Source organism: Rutidosis leptorrhynchoides, chromosome 3 (assembly GCF_046630445.1).
Source record: "Rutidosis leptorrhynchoides isolate AG116_Rl617_1_P2 chromosome 3, CSIRO_AGI_Rlap_v1, whole genome shotgun sequence".
Lineage (NCBI taxonomy): Eukaryota > Viridiplantae > Streptophyta > Magnoliopsida > Asterales > Asteraceae > Rutidosis > Rutidosis leptorrhynchoides.
In genome coordinates, this window is record NC_092335.1 from 58,534,940 (window position 1) to 58,561,705 (window position 26,766).

General features: G+C 29.9%; 1 protein-coding gene across 1 annotated transcript; it reads right to left on the reverse strand.

Annotated features, from left to right (window-relative positions):
- Nucleotides 1–20,366: 20,366 nt before the first annotated feature.
- Nucleotides 20,367–20,798, reverse strand: LOC139900012 (uncharacterized). The gene has a single exon (XM_071882827.1). It carries the CDS (start codon nucleotides 20,796–20,798, stop codon nucleotides 20,367–20,369), a length of 432 nt encoding a protein of 143 aa, XP_071738928.1.
- Between the last annotated feature and the right edge of the window lie 5,968 nt (nucleotides 20,799–26,766).

Below are 26,766 nucleotides of genomic sequence, written 5' to 3' on the forward strand. Positions count from 1 at the left end.
ATTGTTGCGATTATTATTGTAATTGCTGTTGTTGTTGTATTGGTGATTCTTATCACCGTTTTCCTCCCACTTTCTTTTGACTTGCTTCACATTGGTCTCTTCAGCAGTCTGTTCTTTAATTCTTTCCTCAATCTGGTTCACTAGTTTGTGAGCCATTCTACATGCCTGTTGTATGGAGGCGGGCTCGTGTGAACTTATATCTTCTTGGATTCTTTCCGGTAATCCTTTCACAAACGCGTCGATCTTCTCTTCCTCATCTTCGAATGCTCCCGGACACAATAGGCACAATTCTGTGAATCGTCTTTCGTACGTGGTAATATCAAATCCTTGGGTTCGTAACCCTCTAAGTTCTGTCTTGAGCTTATTGACCTCGGTTCTGGGACGGTACTTCTCGTTCATCAAGTGCTTGAATGCTGACCACGGTAGTGCGTACGCATCATCTTGTCCCACTTGCTCTAGATAGGTATTCCGCCATGTTAACGCAGAACTTGTGAAGGTATGTGTAGCGTACTTCACTTTGTCCTCTTCAGTACACTTACTTATGGTAAACACCGATTCGACCTTCTCGGTCCACCGTTTCAATCCGATCGGTCCTTCAATTCCATCAAATTTCAAAGGTTTGCAAGCAGTGAATTCTTTGTAGGTGCATCCTACACGATTTCCTGTACTGCTAGATCCAAGGTTATTGTTGGTATATAGTGCAGCCTGTACTGCGGCTATGTTTGAAGCTACAAAAGTACAGAATTCCTCTTCATTCATATTCACGGTGTGTCGAGTAGTCGGTGCCATTTCCTTCAAAATAGTCAAATGGAACAAGTTAATCATACAGAATATTAAGAGTAGTTAATAGTATTTCGTAGCATAATATGAACTCATTTATAAAAGCTTTTTCTTCATATTAGCATTTTATAAGTTTAAATTCGGGTAGTACCTATCCGTTAAGTTCATACTTAGTGGCTAATATACAATTCAACTACTACAATTCTATATGAAAAACTAATTATAATAATATTTCGCGTTCAAACTTTTATACAATATTTTACAAACTTACAATACCGCTTATTTTACATAAAGCATGAAATATAGCACACAATAACTTTGATACAAGATAGTTGTGAAGATAATTCTAGCTAGTACACAAGTCGTTCAGCAAAGGCAATAAAGACACGTAATTCATACGTCCAGAAACAAGTCATGCATTCTGGTTTTACTAGGACTACTTCCCATCCTTGGTCTTGTGGAACATAACCGTTATGGCCGTTGATAAGACAGCGTGTTGTAACGTCGTCAAAGGGACGAGGGTTACGTAATGACCAACAGTCTCGTAATAACCTAAAAACCTCATTTCTTACCCCAATTACCGACTCCGTCACTTGTGGGAACGTTTTGTTTAATAGTTGTAGCCCGATGTTATTTTTATCACTTTGGTGAGAAGCGAACATTACTAACCCGTAAGCATAGCATGCTTCTTTATGTTGCATGTTAGCCGCTTTTTCTAAATCATGAAGTCCTATATTCGGATACATTGAGTCAAAATAATTTCTTAACCCGTTGCGTAAAATAGCATTTGGGTTCCCCGCAATATATGCGTCAAAGTAAACACATCGTAACTTATGGGTTTCCCAATGTGATATCCCCCATCTTTTAAACGAAAGTCTCTTATAAACCAAGACATTCTTGGAACGTTCTTCGAATGTCTTACAAACTGATTTCGCTGTAAATAGTTGTGCCGAAGAATTCTGACCGACTCTAGACAAGATTTCATCAATCATGTCTCCGGGTAGGTCTCTTAAAATATTAGGTTGTCTATTCATTTTGTGTTTTTATACTGTAAAATAGACAGGAGTTAGATTCATAAAAAAAAAATACTTATTAATACAAGCAATTTTTACATATATCATAAAGCATAAGCACACTATATTACATATATTACACCACACGAATACAACTATCTTATTCCGACTCGCTTGTTTCTTCTTCTTCGATTTTGGTTCGTTTTGCCAAGTTTCTAGGGATATATGATGTTCCCCTAATACGAGCCGTCGTTTTCCACATTGGTTTAGAAAAACCTGGTGGTTTAGAGGTTCCCGGGTCATTGTTACAACTTAAGGACTTCGGGAGTTGACGATACATATAAAGTTCATCGGGGTTGGAATTAGATTTCTCTATTTTTATGCTCTTTCCCTTATTATTTTCTTTTGCCTTTTTAAATTCAGTTGGGGTAATTTCTATAACATCATCGGAATTCTCGTCGGAATCCGATTCATCGGAGAATTGGTAATCCTCCCAATATTTTGCTTCCTTGGCGAAAACACCATTGACCATAATTAACCTTGGTCGGTTGGTTGAGGATTTTCTTTTACTTAACCGTTTTATTATTTCCCCCACCGGTTTTATTTCCTCCTCCGGTTCCTCCTCTTCCGGTTCTGATTCTTCTTCCGGTTCCGATTCTTTTTCCGGTTCCGACTCTTCTTCCGGTTCCTCTTCGGGAACTTGTGAATCAGTCCACGAATCATTCCAATTTACATTTGACTCTTCATTATTATTAGGTGAGTCAATGGGAATTGTTCTAGAGGTAGACATCTATCACATAATATCAAACGCGTTAAGAGATTAATATATCACATAATATTCACATGTTAAAAATATATAGTTTCCAACAAAATTTGTTAAGCAATCATTTTTCAAGTAAACACGGTCGAAGTCCAGACTCACTAATGCATCCTAACAAACTCGATAAGACACACTAATGCAAAATTCTGGTTCTCTAAGACCAACGCTCGGATACCAACTAAAATGTCCCGTTCTTATTGATTAAAAACGTTCCATATTAATTGATTTCGTTGCGAGGTTTTGACCTCTATATGAGACGTTTTTCAAAGACTGCATTCATTTTTAAAACAAACCATAACCTTTATTTCATAAATAAAGGTTTAAAAAGCTTTACGTAGATTATCAAATAATGATAATCTAAAATATCCTGTTTACACACGACCATTACATAATGGTTTACAATACAAATATGTTACATCGAAATCAGTTTCTTGAATGCAGTTTTTACACAATATCATACAAACATGGACTCCAAATCTTGTCCTTATTTTAGTATGCAATAGCGGAAGCTCTTAGTATTCACCTAAGAATAAACATGCTTTAAACGTCAACGAAAATGTTGGTGAGTTATAGGTTTAACCTATATATATCAAATCGTAACAATAGACCAAAGATTTCATATTTCAATACACATCCCATACATAGAGATAAAAATCATTCATATGGTGAACACCTGGTAACCGACATTAACAAGATGCATATATAAGAATATCCCCATCATTCCGGGACACCCTTCGGATATGATATAAATTTCGAAGTACTAAAGCATCCGGTACTTTGGATGGGGTTTGTTAGGCCCAATAGATCTATCTTTAGGATTCGCGTCAATTAGGGTGTCTGTTCCCTAATTCTTAGATTACCAGACTTAATAAAAAGGGGCATATTCGATTTCGATAATTCAACCATAGAATGTAGTTTCACGTACTTGTGTCTATTTTGTAAATCATTTATAAAACCTGCATTTATTCTCATCCCAAAAATATTAGATTTTAAAAGTGGGACTATAACTCACTTTCACAGATTTTTACTTTGTCGGGAAGTAAGACTTGGCCACTGGTTGATTCACAAACCTATAACAATATATACATATATATCAAAGTATGTTCAAAATATATTTACAACACTTTTAATATATTTTGATGTTTTAAGTTTATTAAGTCAGCTGTCCTCGTTAGTAACCTACAACTAGTTGTCCATAGTTAGATGTATAGAAATAAATCGATAAATATTATCTTGAATCAATCCACGACCCGGTGTATACGTATCTCAGTATTGATCACAACTCAAACTATATATATTTTGGAATCAACCTCATCCCTGTATAGCTAACTCCAACATTCACATATAGAGTGTCTATGGTTGTTCCGAAATATATATAGATGTGTCGACATGATAGGTCGAAACATTGTATACGTGTCTATGGTATCTCAAGATTACATAATATACAATACAAGTTAATTAAGTTATGGTTGGAATAGATTTGTTACCAATTTTCACGTAGCTAAAATGCGAAAAATTATCCAATCTTGTTTTACCCATAACTTCTTCATTTTAAATCCGTTTTGAGTGAATCAAATTGCTATGGTTTCATATTGAACTCTATTTTATGAATCTAAACACAAAAAAGTATAGGTTTATAGTCGGAAAATAAGTTACAAGTCGTTTTTGTAAAGGTAGTCATTTCAGTCGAAAGAACGACGTCTAGATGACCATTTTAGAAAACATACTTCCACTTTGAGTTTAACCATAATTTTTGGATATAGTTTCATGTTCATAATAAAAATCATTTTCTCAGAATAACAACTTTTAAATCAAAGTTTATCATAGTTTTTAATTAACTAACCCAAAACAGCCCGCGGTGTTACTGCGACGGCGTAAATTCGGTTTTACGGTGTTTTTCGTGTTTCCATGTTTTAAATCATTAAGTTAGCATATCATATAGATATAGAACATGTGTTTAGTTGATTTTAAAAGTCAAGTTAGAAGGATTAACTTTTATTTGTGAACAAGTTTAGAATTAACTAAACTATGTTCTAGTGATTACAAGTTTAAACCTTCGAATAAGATAGCTTTATATGTATGAATCAAATGATGTTATGAACATCATTACTACCTCAAGTTTCTTGGATAAACCTACTGGAAATGAGAAAAATAGATCTAGCTTCAAAGGATCCTTGGATGGCTTGAAAGTTCTTGAAGCAGAATCATGACACGAAAACAATTTCAAGTAAGATTTTCACTCGAAATAAGATTGTTATAGTTATAGAAATTGAATTAAAGTTTGAATATGATTATTACCTTGTATTAGAAAGATAACCTACTATAAGTAACAAAGGTTTCTTGATCTTGGATGATTACTTGGAATGGATTTAGAAAACTTGGAAGTAAACTTGCAATCTTGGAAGTATTCTTGATTTTATGAAACTAGAACTTTTGGAATTTATGAAGAACACTTAGAACTTGAAGATAGAACTTGAGAGAGATCAATTAGATGAAGAAAATTGAAGAATGAAAGTGTTTGTAGGTGTTTTTGGTCGTTGGTGTATGGATTAGATATAAAGGATATGTAATTTTGTTTTCATGTAAATAAGTCATGAATGATTACTCATATTTTTGTAATTTTATGAGATATTTCATGCTAGTTGCCAAATGATGGTTCCCACATGTGTTAGGTGACTCACATGGGCTGCTAAGAGCTGATCATTGGAGTGTATATACCAATATTACATACATCTAAAAGCTGTGTATTGTACGAGTACGAATACGGGTGCATACGAGTAGAATTTTTGATGAAACTGAACGAGGATGTAATTGTAAGCATTTTTGTTAAGTAGAAGTATTTTGATAAGTGTCTTGAAGTCTTTCAAAAGTGTATGAATACATATTAAAACACTACATGTATATACATTTTAACTGAGTCGTTAAGTCATCGTTAGTCGTTACATGTAAATGTTGTTTTGAAACCTTTAGGTTAACGATCTTGTTGAATGTTGTTAACCCATTATTTATTATAACAAATGAGATGTTAAATTGTTATATTATCATTATATTATGATATATAATATATCTTAGTATGATATATATACAGTTAAATGCCGTTACAACGATAATCGTTACATATATGTCTCGTTTCGAAATCATTAAGTTAGTAGTCTTATTTTTACATATGTATTTCATTGTTAATACACTTAATAATATATTTACTTATCATTTAACATAATTAACCAAGTGTATCAATATCTTAATATGATTCATATGTACCTAGTAAGACGTTGTTATAACGATAATCGTTATATATATATCGTTTTCGAGTTTCTTAAATTAGTAGTCTCATTTTTATGTATATAACTCATTGTTAAAATACCTAATGAGATACATACTTATAATAAAATCATGTTAACTATATATATAACCATATATATGTCATCTTATAGTTTTTACAAGTTTTAACGTTCGTGAATCACCGGTCAACTTGGGTGGTCAATTGTCTATATGAAACCTATTTCAATTAATCAAGTCTTAACAAGTTTGATTGCTTAACATGTTGGAAACACTTAATCATGTAAATAACAATTTCATTTAATATATATATAAACATGGAAAAGTTCGGGTCACTACATCAACCGTAAGAACGGTGGTTGCATAGCATGGTCAAAGACAGGACCTTGTGCCAGACCGAAAAACCATAAGGGTGAGCTTTACTATTGCTCCTACCAAGGATAGTAATTGCATCCGATACGTTATAGACCATAATTAAAAGCATGTCAGGGGACATTGCCTTAACAGTTGCTTGTTCAAAGCTTTCCTTTACAACCGGACGGTAGTTTATCGAAAGGTAATATACGGAGCAAGTATACTGGACGTGTTGTTTTCCCAATACAAGGTTAGCAAGTGGGTGACACAAAACCACAAGTTTTGAGCTAAAGTTTTCAAATCTGAAACCCACCAAACCCACAAAAACAATTTACAAACACCGGAAAAGGGTTATTCTGGAAAACTTATCTAGGGTAAAAGCTAGATTTAATTTTCAAAAGATCAAATATTTTCATAAAGATCCAATTTCCTTAATGGATCTAAATTTTTATAGTCATGTGGGATTGTAAACCACATCGTTACTACCATTGTTTATACCGACGTATAGAAATCACTGATGTACAAAGTGTGAAGAATAAAGAAGTGATTCTAGTATTTCAAGACTATATTGCTTGAGGACAAGCAACGCTCAAGTGTGGGAATATTTGATAATGCTAAAAATGAACATATATTTCATAGCATTATCCCTTAAGAAAGACAAGCTTTTAGTTGCAATTGTTCTATTTACAAGTGATATTCGTTTAAATAATAAAAGGTGAAGACAAAAGACAGATTCGACGAATTGAAGACGCAAAAGACCAAAAAGCTCAAAAGTACAAAATACAATCAAAGTGGTTCCAATTATTGATAAGAAACGTCTCAAAATTACAAGAGTACAAGAAGCAAAACGCAAAGTACAAGATATTAAATTGTACGCAAGGACGTTCAAAAATCCGGAACCGGGACCAGAGTCAACTCTCAACGCTCGACGCAACGGACTAAAAATTACAAGTCAACTATGCACATAAATATAATATAATATATAAATAATTCTTAAAATTATTTATATATTATATATATTTAATTAAAACCGTCGGCAGAAGAAAACAACAACATGTGAGCCTCCCCAGCTGGCCATGCGATCGCATGGCCTTGAAGAGCAAAGCTCATGCGATCGCATGAGCCCCTTTTTCAGCTCACAGGCCTATAAATTTCGAGCTTTGGTTCATCATAATCCATCAATCTTTTTCTCCTCATTCATCATACGATATATATATATATATATATATATATATATATATATATATATATATATATATATATATATATATATATATATATATATATATTATATTTTAATTTTAATTTCTAATAATAAGGGTATGTTAGCGAATGTTGTAAGGGTGTAAGTCGAAATTCTGTCCGTGTAACGCTACGCTATTTTTAATCATTGTAAGTTATGTTCAACCTTTTTACATTAATGTCTCGTAGCTAAGTTATTATTATGCTTATTTAATACCGAAGTAATCATGATGTTGGGCTAAATATTTAAATTTGGGTAATTGGGCTTTGTACCATAATTGGGGTTTGGACAAAAGAACGACACTTGTGGAAATTAGACTATGGGCTATTAATGGGCTTTATATTTGTTTAACTAAATGATAGTTTGTTAATTTTAATATAAAGATTTACAATTGGACGTCCCTATAAATAACCATATACACTCGATCGGACACGATGGGCGGGATATTTATATGTACGAATAATCGTTCATTTAACCGGACACGGGAATGGATTAATAGTCTATGGAATTATTAAAACAGGGGTGAAATTATGTACAAAGACACTTGGCATAATTGATAACAAAGTATTAAAACCTTGGATTACACGCAGTCGATATCCTGGTGTAATTATTAAACAAAGTATTAAGACCTTGTTACAGTTTAAGTCCCCAATTAGTTGGAATATTTGACTTCGGGTATAAGGATAATTTGACGAGGACACTCGCACTTTATATTTATGACTGATGGACTGTTATGGACAAAAACCAGACGGACATATTAAATAATCCAGGACAAAGGACAATTAACCCATGGGAATAAACTAAAATCAACACGTCAAACATCATGATTACGGAAGTTTAAATAAGCATAATTCCTTTATTTTCATATTTAATTGCACTTCTAATTATTGCACTTTTATTTATTGTTATTGTATTTAATTGCACTTTTATTTATTGTCATTGTATTTAATTGCACTTTTAATTTTCGTACTCTTTAAATATCGTAATTTTATTTTATCGCACTTTTATTTATCGCAATTTCATTATCGTTATTTACTTTACGCTTTAAATTAAGTCTTTTATTTATTTAATATTTTACATTAGGTTTTAACTGCGACTAAAGTTTTAAAAATTGACAAACCGGTCATTAAACGGTAAAAAACCCCTTTTTATAATAATAATATTACTTATATATATATATTTGTATTTTTATAAATTAAAACTAATATAGCGCTAAGCTTGTTTAAGTGTATCCCTGTGGAAGGAACCGGACTTACTAAAAACTACACTACTGTACGATTAGGTACACTGCCTATAAGTGTTGTAACAAGGTTTAGGTATATCCATTCTATAAATAAATAAAAATCTTGTGTAAAATTGTATCGTATTTAATAGTTTTTCCTAGTAAAATATAAGTTATTTCATATACACCTCTACGCACATCACATGGCTAAAACCAAAATCACAAATAAATAAAGGAAAGAATTCATTATTTATGTCAAAGAAATCAACCTAAATAAATAAGCAATAGCGGATGATGAACGGATTGAAGGTTGAATCTAGAATGATTGAAGTGATTGAATGACCTTGGAGTTCTCCAAACATCACCAAAAATCGCTCAAAAACTGTTCAATTCGTCTGGATGGAAGAATGATAAATTAGGGTATTTTTCGGGCCTTTTATACCTACCAAAATTACCTGAACCGACAGACGGTCGCGCCGCGGCAATGATGGTCCCGCCGCGACATAACACACAAAATGGAACCCCTTTTAAACCAACTTCTGATATGGAAAATAGCCAAACGTCGCGTCGCGGACACATTTGCCGAGCCGCGACAATCAACATAAACTGATTCCTTCGTCTCTTTTGCTCTCTTTTAATACTAATAATAACTTAAAACCAAACTACCCGATATTTACTTAACATTTCTAACCCAGGAGCACCAATAATAATAATCGATTACCAACATGCCTCAAAAACTCCATAAAACACCACTTTTCAACAATTAGCCCTTCAAACTTGGACGTTCTCAATATCATCAAAATAAACACCAAACCGTATCCGAACGGACTAAATTATGATCGATATCGCTAAGGAAAACGTGTATAAAATATGCGATATCAGTAACCATACTTAACAATTAATGTGGCATATTCCCTTTATTATGAAATCTCCCTACACTGTATCAAGTGTAGTAAAATCGAAGTACTATACAACCGTTTACGATACTAGAGCGACTAGCCCGGTTGGGCTGGTCAAACCCGATAGATCTATCAATAGGATTCGCGCTTACATGTTCTTCCAACATATAAATATTAGTTACCAAGCTATTAGGGAAGATATGCAAAGTGGTACAACTCAACGTAGAATATATTTTAAGTACTTGTGTCTATTTCGTCAAACATAAAAGCAGCGCATGTATTCTCAGCCTAAAAATATATATTGTAAAAGCAATTAAAAAGGGAGCAAATGAAACTCACCATACTGTATTTTGTAGTAAAAATACATATGACGTCATTTAACAAGTGTAGGGTTGACCTCGGATTTACGAACCTATATCAATTATTGATATATCAAATAATATTAACACATATAATAAATGTGTAAAATAGTAAAACAAGTTTTATATATTATACTTGTTATATTTAATAAGTTATATGTTTTATGTAAGTATTTTTAGTATTAACTTATTATAATTTATTATTTACCTATATAGCAAATACTCTTTAGTTAATTTAGTAAAACTATTATGTAATATCATTTAGTAAAATATATTAATATTGTAAATATGTTATAAATGTTATACATTAATGTTTTATATATAATATAAAGTATTAAAATATAATAGTATATAATATGATTATGATATACATAGTAATTATATTTTTATAGAAATAATATTTGTTTGTTATAATTAATAATAATAATGGAAATAAAATAATAATAATAATAATAATAATAATAATAATAATAATAATAATAATAATAATAATAATAATAATAATAATAATAATAATAATAATGATTATGAAAACTACCTTTAAAGCTTAAAAATAATAAATCGCCCGAGCCGGGACTCGAACTCGAGACCTCTCGCCCACCCATAACACCTTGAACCATTGGACTGTGATCCGTTTTTCTGTTCTAATAGACTCGCCATAATTTATAACCCGTATACATATCAGTTTCAATTCTTTCTTCTTCTTAATAACTTAATCGACTTCCTCAACCTTTTAACATATCATTATTGACATAATATTCTAATTATCATCTCCGTTTTCTATCATTCCCATAATGATGTAATCATTATCATCTAATAACCATCATCGTCATCATTATATCATTCGTGCCATCATAACCCACAATTCATTCATTTTTGTATCACCACCTCGTCTCAAACCTTGTTGGGCCATAAAAGTATTTGGACTTAAATTAATCTATGTTGGGTTATAATGATTAATGAGCTAGAAGAAAATAACACAATGGATGTCCGTAGCATTTTCTATTTCCCTTTTCTTTTCTTTGTAAACGTGTGGAGTATTCGTAGGGTAAACGTCGGTAGAAAAATAAATATCGAATAGAATAGATAATGGATGAAGTTAGCTGTCCACTTACTCAATAAAGGATATTGATTTCATTCACTTTTTGCTGTACCGAATATAATAACATCAAGTGGGTTGTTTGTTTGAGAATTTCGACCATCAACTTCCCACTAGCTCCTTATGCACGTTGCAATATATAAATCAGTGTTGGTAACTTTTTAAATGGTGAACCTATATCAATTATTTCACTTCGTGATAGCTTAAACAGAAGACGAGTTTATAGTGGCCTGACTTGATCGAAACAGAAACCATGGTGTTTGATTTATGGTGTTGGTGATTGCCATGATAAAATTGAAGGAAGAAGAAAAATATAGAGAGGGAGAGAGAGAGAGAGTGAAGATGGTGTTTAAGTGTTGATCATGTGCTTGTTTCGAAAGGGTGCAGCTGTGATGTGGCCATCGGTACCTCATGAGAAGAAAAATAAAGTGGGTTTGCACCCGGTTCCCATCGAGCTTGTTTTGGTCGATCATAGAAGGAAAAGATAAAGAGGAGAGAGAGATAGAAAGAGGTTGATGATGGTGGCTGCAGTAATGACACAATGATGATGGTGTTCGTTGTTGCGTTTAGCTGAATGGTGGATCGTGGCTCATTGATATGGAGAATGTGTTCTTGGTTTACAGTTTCAGACGACAATAGAAAAAAATAAAAAGAAGGAAAAAAATGGATGTATATCTCTAACAGAAATTTGTCTAGTAATATGACTAATTCGATTCGATTTATAATCCTAATCTGGCAGACAAATTAAATAGAACTGATAGCTACATCAAACAGATTTTGTTTGATAGTTGTTAATGTGATATGGAATTCGAATGTAGAACAGTTAAAGTAGGAATCATGAGTAGTAAGTAAACTAATTTGATTGTGATAGATAAATATAAATATTACGCATTATATCAGTACCATATATATCTGCTTTTTATATAATTGTATTCATTTATATTATCTGTTATTATATTTATCCGTATATTTATATAGTTTATATATATGTTTTTTATATATATATTTTTTTATATATATGAAATCTATATATATCAGTATGATATATCTATATATCTATTAAATTAGTGATATTAGTATTTTATATGAGCTCATACAACTTTAATATTTAACCTTAATATTAATAATAATAACAAAACTAATAACAATAATAATTAATAGTTAAAATAATAATATTAATGATATTAAGATCATAATAATACTAATAATAATAAAATGATAATTTTAGTAATCAAGTTAATAATACTTTTAATAATCCTAATAACAATTAAATTTATAATGATACTAATAATGATCATAATAATAAAGATTATAGTTTTATTATAATAATAATGATATTAACATTGATAAATTTAATATTAATAATAACAATAACATAACATATCAAATGTATAAATTTTTGTTTAATATTTGTAGTAATATTAATAGTACTGATAATAACATTTATAATAATACTATAACAACTAGAATTAACTTGCATTTATATTTTTCATATTAATATTACAATTTATTACTTATGTAAGATTTATTAATTGTATAATATAAAAATTAATATTTATACACTATATATATATATATATATATATATATATATATATATATATATATATATATATATATATATATATATATATATATATATATATAGACTCATTGTAATAACAACTTAATTACTTTGTGTAATCCTTTTTCATTTCTAATTCAAATGATTAAATTGTATTTTATTAATTTCCATTATCACATACACTTTTATTTATATTTATATATATACCTATTTATTTACAACCATTGTTCGTGAATCCTCGGAAATAGTCAAAGGTTAAATGAATATATTAAAACAGTTAAAAAAAATTTGAGACTCAACATTATAGACTTTACTTATCGTGTCGAGATCACATAAAGATTAAGTTTAAATTTGGTCGAAAATTTTCGGGTCGTCACAGTGGTGCTAGACTGCTAGCGATAAAAGGAAGTGAAAATGGTGATTTGTGATGGTTGTAGATTTTCGGTGAATGTAATAGTCACAAAAGTAAGTAAAGTTGGTGGTGGCTTGCGATGGTTTCTTCACATGTTTAGATTAATGAGTTTACTGATCAATCCTATATTAAGAAGTTACTTAATTAAGGATTGAGTGCAATGATAAAGATGGAGTGCAATAATAATTAATAGTTAAAATAATAATATTAATGATATTAAGATCATAATAATACTAATAATAATAAAATGATAATTTTAGTAATCAAGTTAATAACACTTTTAATAATCCTAATAACAATTAAATTTATAATGATACTAATAATGATCATAATAATAAAGATTATAGTTTTATTATAATAATAATGATATTAACATTGATAAATTTAATATTAATAATAACAATAACATAACATATCAAATGTATAAATTTTTGTTTAATATTTGTAGTAATATTAATAGTACTGATAATAACATTTATAATAATACTATAACAACTAGAATTAACTTGCATTTATATTTTTCATATTAATATTACAATTTATTACTTATGTAAGATTTATTAATTGTATAATATAAAAATTAATATTTATACACTATATATATATATATATATATATATATATATATATATATATATATATATATATATATATATATATATATATATATATATATATATATATATATATATATATATATATAGACTCATTGTAATAACAACTTAATTACTTTGTATAATCCTTTTTCATTTCTAATTCAAATGATTAAATTGTATTTTATTAATTTACTTTATCACATACACTTTTATTTATATTTATATATATACCTATTTATTTACAACCATTGTTCGTGAATCCTCGGAAATAGTCAAAGGTTAAATGAATATATTAAAACAGTTAAAAAAAATTTGAGACTCAACATTATAGACTTTATTTATCGTGTCGAGATCACATAAAGATTAAGTTTAAATTTGGTCAAAAATTTTCGGGTCGTCACAGTGGTGCTAGACTGCTAGCGATAAAAGGAAGTGAAAATGGTGATTTGTGATGGTTGTAGATTTTCGGTGAATGTAATAGTCACAAAAGTAAGTAAAGTTGGTGGTGGCTTGCGATGGTTTCTTCACATGTTTAGATTAATGAGTTTACTGATCAATCCTATATTAAGAAGTTACTTAATTAAGGATTGAGTGCAATGATAAAGATGGAGAATGGGATGTTTGATGATTATTTTAGGCCCTGATGATCGTCTTTCACTTTTCAATCAAGTGATCAACCACCCCGACCCGGTCTTGATTGTTAATTAGCATGATTCACCTTAACTCGATGTAAATCTTCCTTGGGCAAAGTCACAAGTAAAAATTACAAAGGTCTGGGCAAATGGCAGAGAATCAACTACCTATAAATGAGAGGCCAAACTCTCTATTTATAGTATTCAAAATATTCGCGGCATGCGGATTTAACTGCTGTTCGCGATAACTTAGCGAAGATAACCCGCAGTCTTTTATTAATGCGCCATTATCCGCAGACTTATCTTTCAGCGGATATGTCAAGCCTTTGTGAATATACTTCGCATAGCTTCTGCTTTTAGCCTTTAGCAATTGAAATATACATATACAATACTATGTATATGATCAAGTCCCCCCAGATTATTATGATACATTTTGTACAACGAATGTATCATGATAAACTCTAAAATTAAAATTCACAGTTTTTTATGGTTTGCAAATCACATTGAAACATTTCGCTATGCCTTTGTTACCGTTAGATTAAACAAAGTTACCGTTTCTATCCGTTGGCGAAAATACTACCGTTTAATGATCATGATGGATACTTAATCATAATCAATTATCATTCCTATCTCACCTTTATATATAGCAGTGTTAATAACCACCAAATTCTCACTTGTAACTCGAAACCGTTGCAGTTACTCAAAGTTTCAAACAATCTTCGCAACTTTTACATCACTCCCAACTTTTTAGCATCAAAAATAAAAATCGACGAAGTTGATAGCAAAATCAACCCAAAAACCTTGATTATGAAGCTGCTTACAAGCCCGGAGACTAAATCGACAGCATCGTCTGGCAAAGAGAAGCGGACGATTCCTATTGTCGATTTAACTTCTAAATTTCCTCTTGTGAAACCAGGCTCCACTAAGCAACCCTACCAGACGCCCCCGTCATCTCAAAGAAAAAGGCTAAAACAGCGAGAAACCACACTTTTTGATAACATAGTAACATCAGACTACGAGTCTGAACAACAGATGGGTAAGCCATAAAATATTGCACCCTTATCATAGCAATTGTGTTTATTATGTGTTTTTGCTAATTCATAATTTGTTATCGCAGGTGACTCAACCGGTGACCCAATCTTCCCCAGTCCTAACACTGCCGCACAAATTACTGAGCTATTCCGCACTCCCCCCAACTCCTATGGGGTGAGAGTTGACGGATTATCAGGTTATACCTGTACTTCATCTGTTGCGGCGTTAGATCAACGCCATCAGATGAAGTTGGCAATTCCTAACGAGCTTCGCCATGAGTTCGCGACGCTTTCCGCACCTGAAGCACACAATTGCTTTGTGCAGAACTTCTACATGGCATTCAACTCCGCGTACGATATGATATGCCACCAAGAACAATTCTTCAATGTTCTTGAGGCTGAAAAGGCCAAATATCTTACTGAGAAAGTCAAAGTTGCAGACTGCAAAAAGCACTGTTCTGACCTTGCTGCGGAATTAACTACCGCAAAAGCTGCTACTGAAGGGCTAAAGTAACAACTTTCTGACTCAGCAGATAAAGAAAGTAACATTCAAGCATCTGTTAAAGCATTAATGGAGGAGGTTGCATGAAATGTCCCGTTCATATTGATTATAAACGTTCCATATTAATTGATTTCATTGCGAGGTTTTGACCTCTATATGAGACGTTTTTCAAAGACTGCATTCATTTTTAAAACAACCATAACCTTTATTTTATCAATAAAGGTTTTAAAAAATTACGTAGATTATCAAATAATGATAATCTAAAATGTACTGTTTACATAATGGTTTACAATAGAAATATATTACATCGACATATGTTTCTTGAATGCAGTTTTTACACAATACCATACAAACATGGACTCCAAATCTTATCCTTATTTTAGTATGCAACAGCGGAAGCTCTTAGTATTCACCTGAGAATAAACATGCTTTAAACGTCAACAAAAATGTTGGTGAGTTATAGGTTTAACCTATATATATCAAATCGTAACAATAGACCACAAGATTTCATATTTCAATACACATCCCATACATAGAGATAAAAATCATTCATATGGTGAACACCTGGTAACCGACATTAACAAGATGCATATATAAGAATATCCCCATCATTCCGTGACACCCTTCGGATATGATATAATTTTCGAAGTACTAAAGCATTCGGTACTTTGGATGGGGTTTTTTAGGCCCAATAGATCTATCTTTAGGATTCGCGTCAATTAGTGTGTCTGTTCCCTAATTCTTAGATTACCAGACTTAATAAAAAGGGGCATATTCGATTTCGATAATTCAACCATAGAATGTAGTTTCACGTACTTGTGTCTATTTTGTAAATCATTTATAAAACCTGCATGTATTCTCATCCCAAAAATATTAGATTTTAAAAGTGGGACTATAACTCACTTTCACAGATATTTCTTTCCTCGGAAATAAGACTTGGCCACGGATCGATTCACGAACCTATACAAATATGTACATATATATCAAAGTATGATCAAAATATAATTACAACCATTTTTATTATGTTTTAAAGATTTGAGTGTATTAAGTCAGCTGTCCTCGTTAGTAGCCTACAACTAGTTGTCCACAGTTAGATGTACAGAAATAAATCGATATATATATTATCTTGAATCAATCCACGACCCAGTGTATACACGTCTCAGGCTAGATCACAACTCAAAGTATATATATTTTTGGAATCAACCTCAACCCTGTATAGCTAACTCTAACATTACTGCATATAGAGTGTCTATGGTTGTTCCAAATAATATATATACATGGGTCGATATGATATGTCAAAACATTTGCATACGTGTCTATGGTATCCCAAGATTACATAATATATTAGAATACATGTATAATACAATATAAGTTAGCTAGGATATGATTTGTATAGATTTGTTAAACATTTCCCGTAGCTAAAAAGATCAAAAATATTCAATCTTGTTTTACCCATAACTTCTTCATTTTAAATCCGTTTTATGTGAATCAAATTGCTATGGTTTCATATTGAACTCTATTTTATGAATATAAACAGAAAAATTATAGGTTTATAGTCGGAAATATAAGTTACAAGTCGTTTTTGTAAAGGTAGTCATTTCAATCGAAAGAACGACGTCTAGATGACCATTTTAGAAAACATACTTTCACTTTGAGTTTAACCTTGATTTTTGGATATAGTTTCATATTCATATGAAAAATCGTTTTTCCAGAAGAACAAATTTTAAATCAAAGTTTATCATAGTTTTTAATTATCCAAACCAAAACAGCCTCCGGTTTCACTACGACGGCGTATATCCGATTTTATGGTGTTCATCGTGTTTCCAGGTTTTAAATCATTAAGTTAGCATATCATATAGATATAGAACATGTGTTTAGTTGATTTTAAAAGTCAAGTTAGAAGGATTAACTTTTGTTTGCGAACAAGTTTAGAATTAACTAAACTATGTTCTAGTGATTACAAGTTTAAACCTTCGAATAAGATAGCTTTATATGTATGAATCGAATGATGTTATGAACATCATTACTACCTCAAATTTTCTGGATAAAGCTACTATAAATGAGAAAAATGGATCTAGATTCAAAGGATCCTTGGATGGCTTGAAAGTTCTTGAAGCAGAATCATGACACGTAAACAGTTCAAGTAAGATTTACACTCGAAATAAGATTGTTATAGTTGTAGAAATTGAATCAAAGTTTGAATATGAATATTACCTTGAATTAGAAAGATAACCTACTGTAAATAACAAAGGTTTCTTGATCTTAGATGATTACTTGGAATGGATTAGAAAGCTTGGAAGTAGACTTGCAAACTTGGAAGTATTCTTGATTTTTATGAAACTATACTTATGGAATTTATGAAGAACACTTAGAAATTGAAGATGGAACTTGAGAGAGATCAATTAGATGAAGAAAATTGAAGAATGAAAGTGTTTGTAGGTGTTTTTGGTCGTTGGTATATGGATTAGATATAAAGGATATGTAATTTTGTTTTCATGTAAATAAGTCATGAATGATTACTCATATTTTTGTAATTTTATGAGATATTTCATGCTAGTTGTCAAATGATGGTTCCCACATGTGTTAGGTGACTCACAAGGGCTGCTAAGAGCTGATCATTGGAGTGTATATACCAATAGTACATACATCTAAAAGCTGTGTATTGTACGAGTACGAATACGGGTACATACGAGTAGAATTGTTGATGAAACTGAACGAGGATGTAATTGTAAGTATTTTTATTAAGTAGAAGTATTTTGATAAGTGTCTTGAAGTCTTTCAAAAGTTTATGAATACATATTAAAACACTACATGTATATACATTTTAACTGAGTCGTTAAGTCATCGTTAGTCGTTACATGTAAATGTTGTTTTGAAACCTTTAGGTTAACGATCTTGTTAAATGTTGTTAACTCATTGTTTATTATATCAAATGAGATGTTAAATTGTTACATTATCATGATATTATGATATATAATATATCTTAGTATGATATATATACAGTTAAATGTCGTTACAACGATAATTGTTACATATATGTCTCGTTTCGAAATCATTAAGTTATTAGTCTTATTTTTACATATGTAGTTCATTGTTAATACACTTAATGATATATTTACTTATCATTTAACATAATTCACCAAGTGTATCAATATCTTAATATGATTCATATGTACCTAGTAAGACGTTGTTATAACGATAATCGTTATATATATCGTTTTCGAGTTTCTTAATTTAATAGTCTCATTTTTATGTATATAACTCATTGTTAAAATACCTAATGAGATACATATTATAATAAAATAATGTTAACTATATATATAACCATATATATGTCATCGTATAGTTTTTACAAGTTTTAACGTTCGTGAATCACCGGTCAACTTGGGTGGTCATTTGTCTATATGAAACCTATTCCAATTAATCAAGTCTTAACAAGTTTGATTGCTTAACATGTTGGAAACACTTAATCATATAAATATCAATTTCATTTAATATATATAAACATGAAAAAGTTCGGGTCACTACATTGCAAAGCTGACATCAGAGCGAGATAGCGCTCTAACCGCTAAATCCTCCGCAGTGCTGGAGTTTACAAAGCTTCGCCAACATCTGCCCGAGTTGTCAAGGAAAATCCTCAACTCGCATCTTGTTTCTGCAAAATTTTCAAACTATGCGGCTGCGCTACAATTGCGCGAGAGGGTGGAATTTATGGACCAGATTGCCACCCACTACCCTTTGCCAGAGCCGCTACCGTCTGAGATAGGTGACTGCTTATGTTCTATAACAGACGCTTCGTCAGCGTTTGCTGCCGCCAGGGAAAACATAGCGGAAATTCCTATCCCTAAGATAACGGCGATAAGCGAGCAGGATGATGCCATTGCAGATGACATCATCAAGCTTGACTTATCAAAGGAATGATATTTTATCTTGTAAAAATAGTGCGCAGCTATCTCTGCATTGTTATTAATAAAAATTTTTGCTGTTTATTTTTTCGCAAGTACTTATATTTATATAGCGCTTTGTCAATAATATTCATAACACGGACTTGTCCTTTGCAATTTCCAACTTTTATTATCGTGCACATAATAAGTATGTACTTTTGTGAAACAATCTGTATCTGTATATATTTATACATTATGAATCTTCTAAGTCCGATAAAACGATCCTTAGGCAATTAATTAGCACCGCGAAGCATCTAAGTATGGAAAAATCGAATACTTAGGAAATTAACTTCCTTTCGCGATAATTAGTTTCTGTGTAAGTGGGCAATTTCATCACTACACGACTTAGCCTTCGCGAAACATACCAGCACATTTAAACCAAGCATTGTAAAATGTTCTATGAACTGTAAACACGCCGCGAAGTATTATTAATTTCACCAATATAAACAAACTTATCGCGTATTTTTACAAGTGTTTATTCAACATATTCTTGCAAGTGTGATCAAGACTTGTAAAAATTAAAATAAAAACACAGAAAAATAGCAACTGCAGGCTTTACATCTTATTTTGCACTTTGAATATATATGTGCATTGACCAACACTTGATATTTGCAAAGTTATGCATAATATCGCTTTAATAAAGCAGCATGCCACGCATTAGGGAGAGTTCGCCCTTCTATGTCTGCGAGTTTATATGATCCTGCCGCATTAATTGCCACAACTTGATAAGGACCTTCCCAGTTAGGTCCTAATTTACCAAGTTTTTCTGCTCTACTCACATTATTATTTCGCAATACCCATTCGCCTACATCAAAAGACAATGCGCACACTCTTTTGTTGTAATACTTTGCGATTTGCTGTTTATTATTTACCTCCCTAATAGCAGCCATTAACCTTCGCTCTTTAACTAAATTCAAATTTTCGCATAAGGCCTCGCCATTTGCTTCCTCATCAAAGTTAGCAACTCTATGCGTTGGCACAAGAATTTCAGCGGGTATTACTGCTTCAGAGCCATATACTAAACTAAAAGGTGTTTCCCCTGTGCTCATTTTGAAAGTAGTGCTATGCGCCCATAATACATTGGGTAGCTCTTCCACCCAACCAGTTCGCTTTTCATATAATCGCTTTTTAATACCACTCACAATGTCGCGATTAGTGTGACGACCCGGGAATTTCCGACCAAATTTAAACTTGATCTTTATATGTTTCCGACACGATAAACAAAGTCTGTAATATTGAATCTCAAAATTTTTGAACTACTTTTATATATTTAATTACCCCTCGACTGCTCTCGACGATTCACGAACAATTGCGTATAAATAAATATGTAAATATATATATATATATATATATATATATATATATATATATATATATATATATATATAAGTGTATATATATAATAATTTGAGTTAATAGAATGCACCTTTATTAATTGAATTAAAAATGTAAAATAATAAACAGAATAATTAAGTATTATTAAAAAGAATAAATATATATAATTCTTATTAATAATTATAATTATAAAATATAAATGTATAAATACTAAGTATAAATGCTATATAATTATCAAATATTGCATAATTAATAAATTGTACTATTAATATTGATACAAGGTAATTGTAAGATAAATATTGTTGTTATACTAATATTATTATTACTTTCATCATTATTATTGAAATAAGTAATTAATATTAATAATAATATCAATGTTATTAATGTTACCCTATATGAAATTTGATACATTTAATTTAGTATATTATTAATATTAATATCATTATTATTATTATTATAATTAATAGTAAAAATAATAATTTTAATTTTTAATAGAGTAATATTACCATTATCACTAAAAATCATTATAAATATCATTATTACTATAAAAATACAAATTAGTATTATTATCATGAATAATTATTTTTAATATCATTAGTATTATTTATTAATTTTATAGATATTATAAATATAATTATTAGTATTATTATTAATATTAATAGATTTAGCATTAATATTTATTTACTATAAATTAAACTTAGATAAACACAAAATCTGTTTAAGATCGTTATCAATACTATTTAGGGTGTCTGCTTGATTGAAATCTTCAAACCAATTAGTCAAATTCTGTTAGAAATCAAATCAACTTTTATTATTTTTTTTATTTTGTCCTGGTTGTCTGCTACGCTTGAAAATCAATGCTCATTGTCAATATAAAACAAAACTCAATCATATCAATTGTACTACTGCCATTATTCGATTACTATCAATAAAAAACGCCCTAGCCTTTCTGAAATTCGGAATTGAAAAACAAAAAACTCAAGAAAAAGTTCAAACTCCCCTGTTCTGAGTTCATTTTGTCAAATGTTTGATTTTGATTGAAATTTCAAAATGTAATATTGCAATGTTGTTAGAGATCCTTTATTAAAACTATCTGCAAAAGCTCAACTTCTAATTCGTTATATCGAATTCGAATTTCGGAGTCAAAGTTTTAGTTTTTAAAAGTCAAACATGTGTTCATCAATGAAATTCAAATTTTTATTTATGTTTCAAGTCCAATTAATGACTCCATTAGTTTCTATATATGTATATCAAACTATTTCGTGTTATAATCTTTATCAATAACATATTAAAAATCGAAAATCATTATTTTTTTTGTGTTTAGGTTCGCTGCACAGCAGCCGTATGCTTCTTCTTTTTATTATTTTTTTCTTCTTTCATTTAAATACTAACTAATTGTTTTTAAACCTATTTTTAATCTTAAAACAAATTAGTAAATTTATTTTAATCGACTTTGATTTTCCTGGTTCGATTTAATCTTGATAATGGTGGAAGAATAAGTTAGAACGCGAAGTTAAGTTAAATAAATATAGTATTCGATATTATTCAGAAAAAATAGATTTAGCAGAATGGTTTATTTGTGTGTCGGGGTAACGAGAGGTCCCAGATTCGAATCCGGGCAGGAGCGTATTCTTTTTTAGAGGGCCTATTTCTTGAGGTAGTGACTTATTATTATTATTATTATTATTATTATTATTATTATTATTATTATTATTATTATTATTATTATTATTATTATTATTATCATCATTTATGTTATTATTGTTGTGTCAATTATTATTATCACTAAAATTAATATTATGAGTATTTTTAACATAACTAATATTATTATCATCATCATTATTATGATAATTGTTATTACTTATAATATTTAGAAATATCATTATTATTAATCAAATTAAGAGTATTATCATTATCGTTAGCATTAGTATAAGTATTATAATTACAATTAGGATTATTATTATTATTATTATTGCTATTGTTAGTATTATAATTATTATTATTACCAATATCATATTTATATTTATAAGTAGTAGAAACTTTAGTTATCATTAATATTTTTATAAGTATTATTAAGATTATTATAAATTTTGTCATTTTAGCATTATTATCATTACTTTGATTACTATTATTATTATTATTATGAAAATAATACAAATTATTATTATTATTTTTTTATAAATATTAGTATTAGTAACATTCTATAATTATTAGTATTATTATTATGTATTGTTATTATTATCATTATTAACAATGTTATTAGATCATTATAAGTATTATTATTAATATTATTTTACTAAACAAATATTTCGTATATAAAAAAAATATATTCATAAGAAACATTACATACAAGAATGTATTAATCATATTAACAAATTTTATACGAATATTCATATACAACAAATTTGGTATTTTTTTTATATAATACTAACTAAATATATTAATATAACTATCTAAACACTAATTATTTTAAATATGCATGCACAAAATTATATATATATATATATATATATATATATATATATATATATATATATATATATATATATATATAATAAATAACAAAAGTCATAATATATGAATTTGTTCAATTTCGAATATATATATATTAATATATATATGAATGACATAGGTTCGTGAATCCTGATGTTATGAGAGGTGTATATAAAATAGCTTTAAATTTTACTAGGAAATACTATTAAATACGATACAATTTTACACAAGATATTTATTTATTTATTGAATGGATATACTTAAACCTTGCTACAACACTTATAGGCAGTGTACCTAATCGTACAGTAGTGTAGTTTTTAGTAAGTCCGGTTCGGTCCACAGGGAATCTTTTAAACAAAGTTTAACGCTATATTAGTTTTATTTTATAAAAATACAAATATATATAAGTAATATTATTATTATAAAGGGGGGTTTTTACCGTTTAATGACCGGTTTGTCGATTTTAAAACTTTAGTCGCAGTTAAAACCAAATGTAAAATATTAAATAAATAAAAGACTTAATTTAAAGCGTAAAGTAAATAACGATAATGAAATTGTGAATAATAAAAGTGCGATAAAATAAACTTGCGATAATTAAAAAGTGCAATTAAATACAATAACAATAAAAGTACGATAATTAGAAGTGCAATTAAATATAAAATAAAGGAAATTAAATATGAAATAAAAGAATTATGCTTATTTAAACTTCCGTAATCATGATGTTTGACGTGTTGATTTTAGTTTTATGCCCATGGGTTAATTGTTCTTTGTCCTGGATTATTTAATATGTCCATACGGATTTGTCCATAATAGTCCATCAGTCATAAATACAAAGAGCGAAAGCCTTCGTCAAATTATTCTTATTCCCGAAGTTAAATATTCCAACTAATTGGGGATTCGAATTGTAACAAGGTTTTAATACTTTATTTAATGAATACACCAGGTTATCGACTGCGTGTAAACCAAGATTTTACTACTTTGTTAACAATTACACCAATTACCCTTGAATGTAATTCACTCCTGTTTCAACAAGTCTATTAACTATTAATCCAGTTCCTTGTCCGGTAAAATGAATAATTATTGATATTTATAAATATCCCGCCCACCGTACCCAGTCAAGCGTATGTGGTTATATATAAATACGTCGAATTATAAGTTTGTATATTAAATTAACAAGGTATTGTTTAGTTAATATAAAACCCATTAATAGCCCATAGTCTAATTTCCACAAGTGTCGTTCTTTTATCCAAACCCCAATTATGGTACAAAGCCCTAATTACCCAATTTTAGTAATTAGCCCAACATCATGATTACTTCGGTATTAAATAAGCATAATAATAACTTATCTACGAGACATTAATGAAAATAATATAAACATAACTTACAATGATTAAAAATAGCGTAGCGTTACACGGACAGAATTTCGACTTACACCCTTACAACATTCGCTAACATACCCTTATTATTAGGATTTAAAATTAAAATTAAAATTAAAATATAAATATAAATATAAATATTACGTATAGATATAGAGAGATTGATATATTGGATATCTAAAATGATCAGAATTCGTTTGCTTTTATAGGGAATTGAGTTCAGGGGGTCTCTGCGACTCGCGGCTTTTTCTGCCTTCAAACTCCGCGAGTCGCGGAGTTTGAAATTCTAGCTCACCAACTTTGGAGTCTTTCTTGCCGACAGATTTTTATTATTTATATAATATATAAATAATTATAAGAATTATTTAAATATTATATTATATTTATGTGCATAGTTGACTTGTAATTTTTAGTCCGTTGCGTCGAGCGTTGAGAGTTGACACTGGTCCCGGTTCTGGATTTTCGAATGTCCTTGCGTACAATTTAATATCTTGTACTTTGCGTTTTGAATCTTGTACTCTTGTAATTTCGAGACGTTTCTTATCGATAATTGGAACCTCTTTGATTGTATTTTGTACTTTTGAGCTTTTTGGTCGTTTGCGTCTTCAATTCGTCGAATCTGTCATTTGTCTTCACCTTTTATTATTTAAACGAATATCACTTGTAAATAGAACAATTGCAACTAAAAGCTTGTCTTTCTTGAGGAATAATGCTATGAAATATATGTTCGTTTTTAGCATTATCAAATATTCCCACACTTGAGCGTTACTTGTCCTCAAGCAATATAGTCTTGAAATACTAGAATCACTTCTTTATTCTTCATACTTTGTACATCAGTGATTTCTTTACGGCGGTATAAACAATGGTAGTAACGATATGGTTTACAGTCCCACATGACTATAAAAATTTAGATCCATTAAGGAAATTGGATCTTTATGAAAACATTTGATCTTTTGAAAATTAAATCTAGTTTTTACCCTAGATAAGTTTTCCGGAATAACCCTTCACCGGTGTTTGCAAATTATTTTTGTGGGTTTGTGTGGGTTTCAGATTTGAAAATTTTAGCTCAACACTTGTGGTTTTGTGTCACCCACTTGCTAACCTTGTATTGGGAAAGCAACACGCCCAGTATACTTGTCTCGTATATTACCTTTCGGCAAACTACCATCCGGTTGTAAAGGAAAGCGATGAACAAGAAACTGTTAAGGCAATGTCCCCTGACATGCTTTTAATTATGGTCTATAATGTGCCGGACGCAATTACTATCCTTGGTAGGAGCAATAGTAAAGCTCACCCTTATAATTTTTCGGTCTGGCACAAGGTCCTGTCTTCAACCATGTGATGTTCTGCGAGGTGTATATAAAATAGATTATATTTTACTAGGAAAATACTATTAAATACGATACAATTTTACACAAGATATTTATTTATTTATAGAATGGATATACTTAAACCTTGCTACAACACTTATAGGCAGTGTACCTAATCGTACAGTAGTGTAGTTTTTAGTAAGTCCGGTTCGTTCCACAGGGAAATCTTTAAACAAAGCTCAACGCTATATTAGTTTACTTTTATTAAAAATACAAATATATATATAAGTAATATTATTATTATAAAAGGGGGGTTTTTACCGTTTAATGACCGGTTTGTCGATTTTAAGACTTTAGTCGCAGTTAAAACCTAATGTAAAATATAAAATAAATACAAGACTTAAATTAAAGCGTAAAGTAAATAACGATAATGAAATTGCGAATAATAAAAGTGCGATAAAATAAAATTGCGATAATTAAAAAGTACGATAATTAAAAGTGCG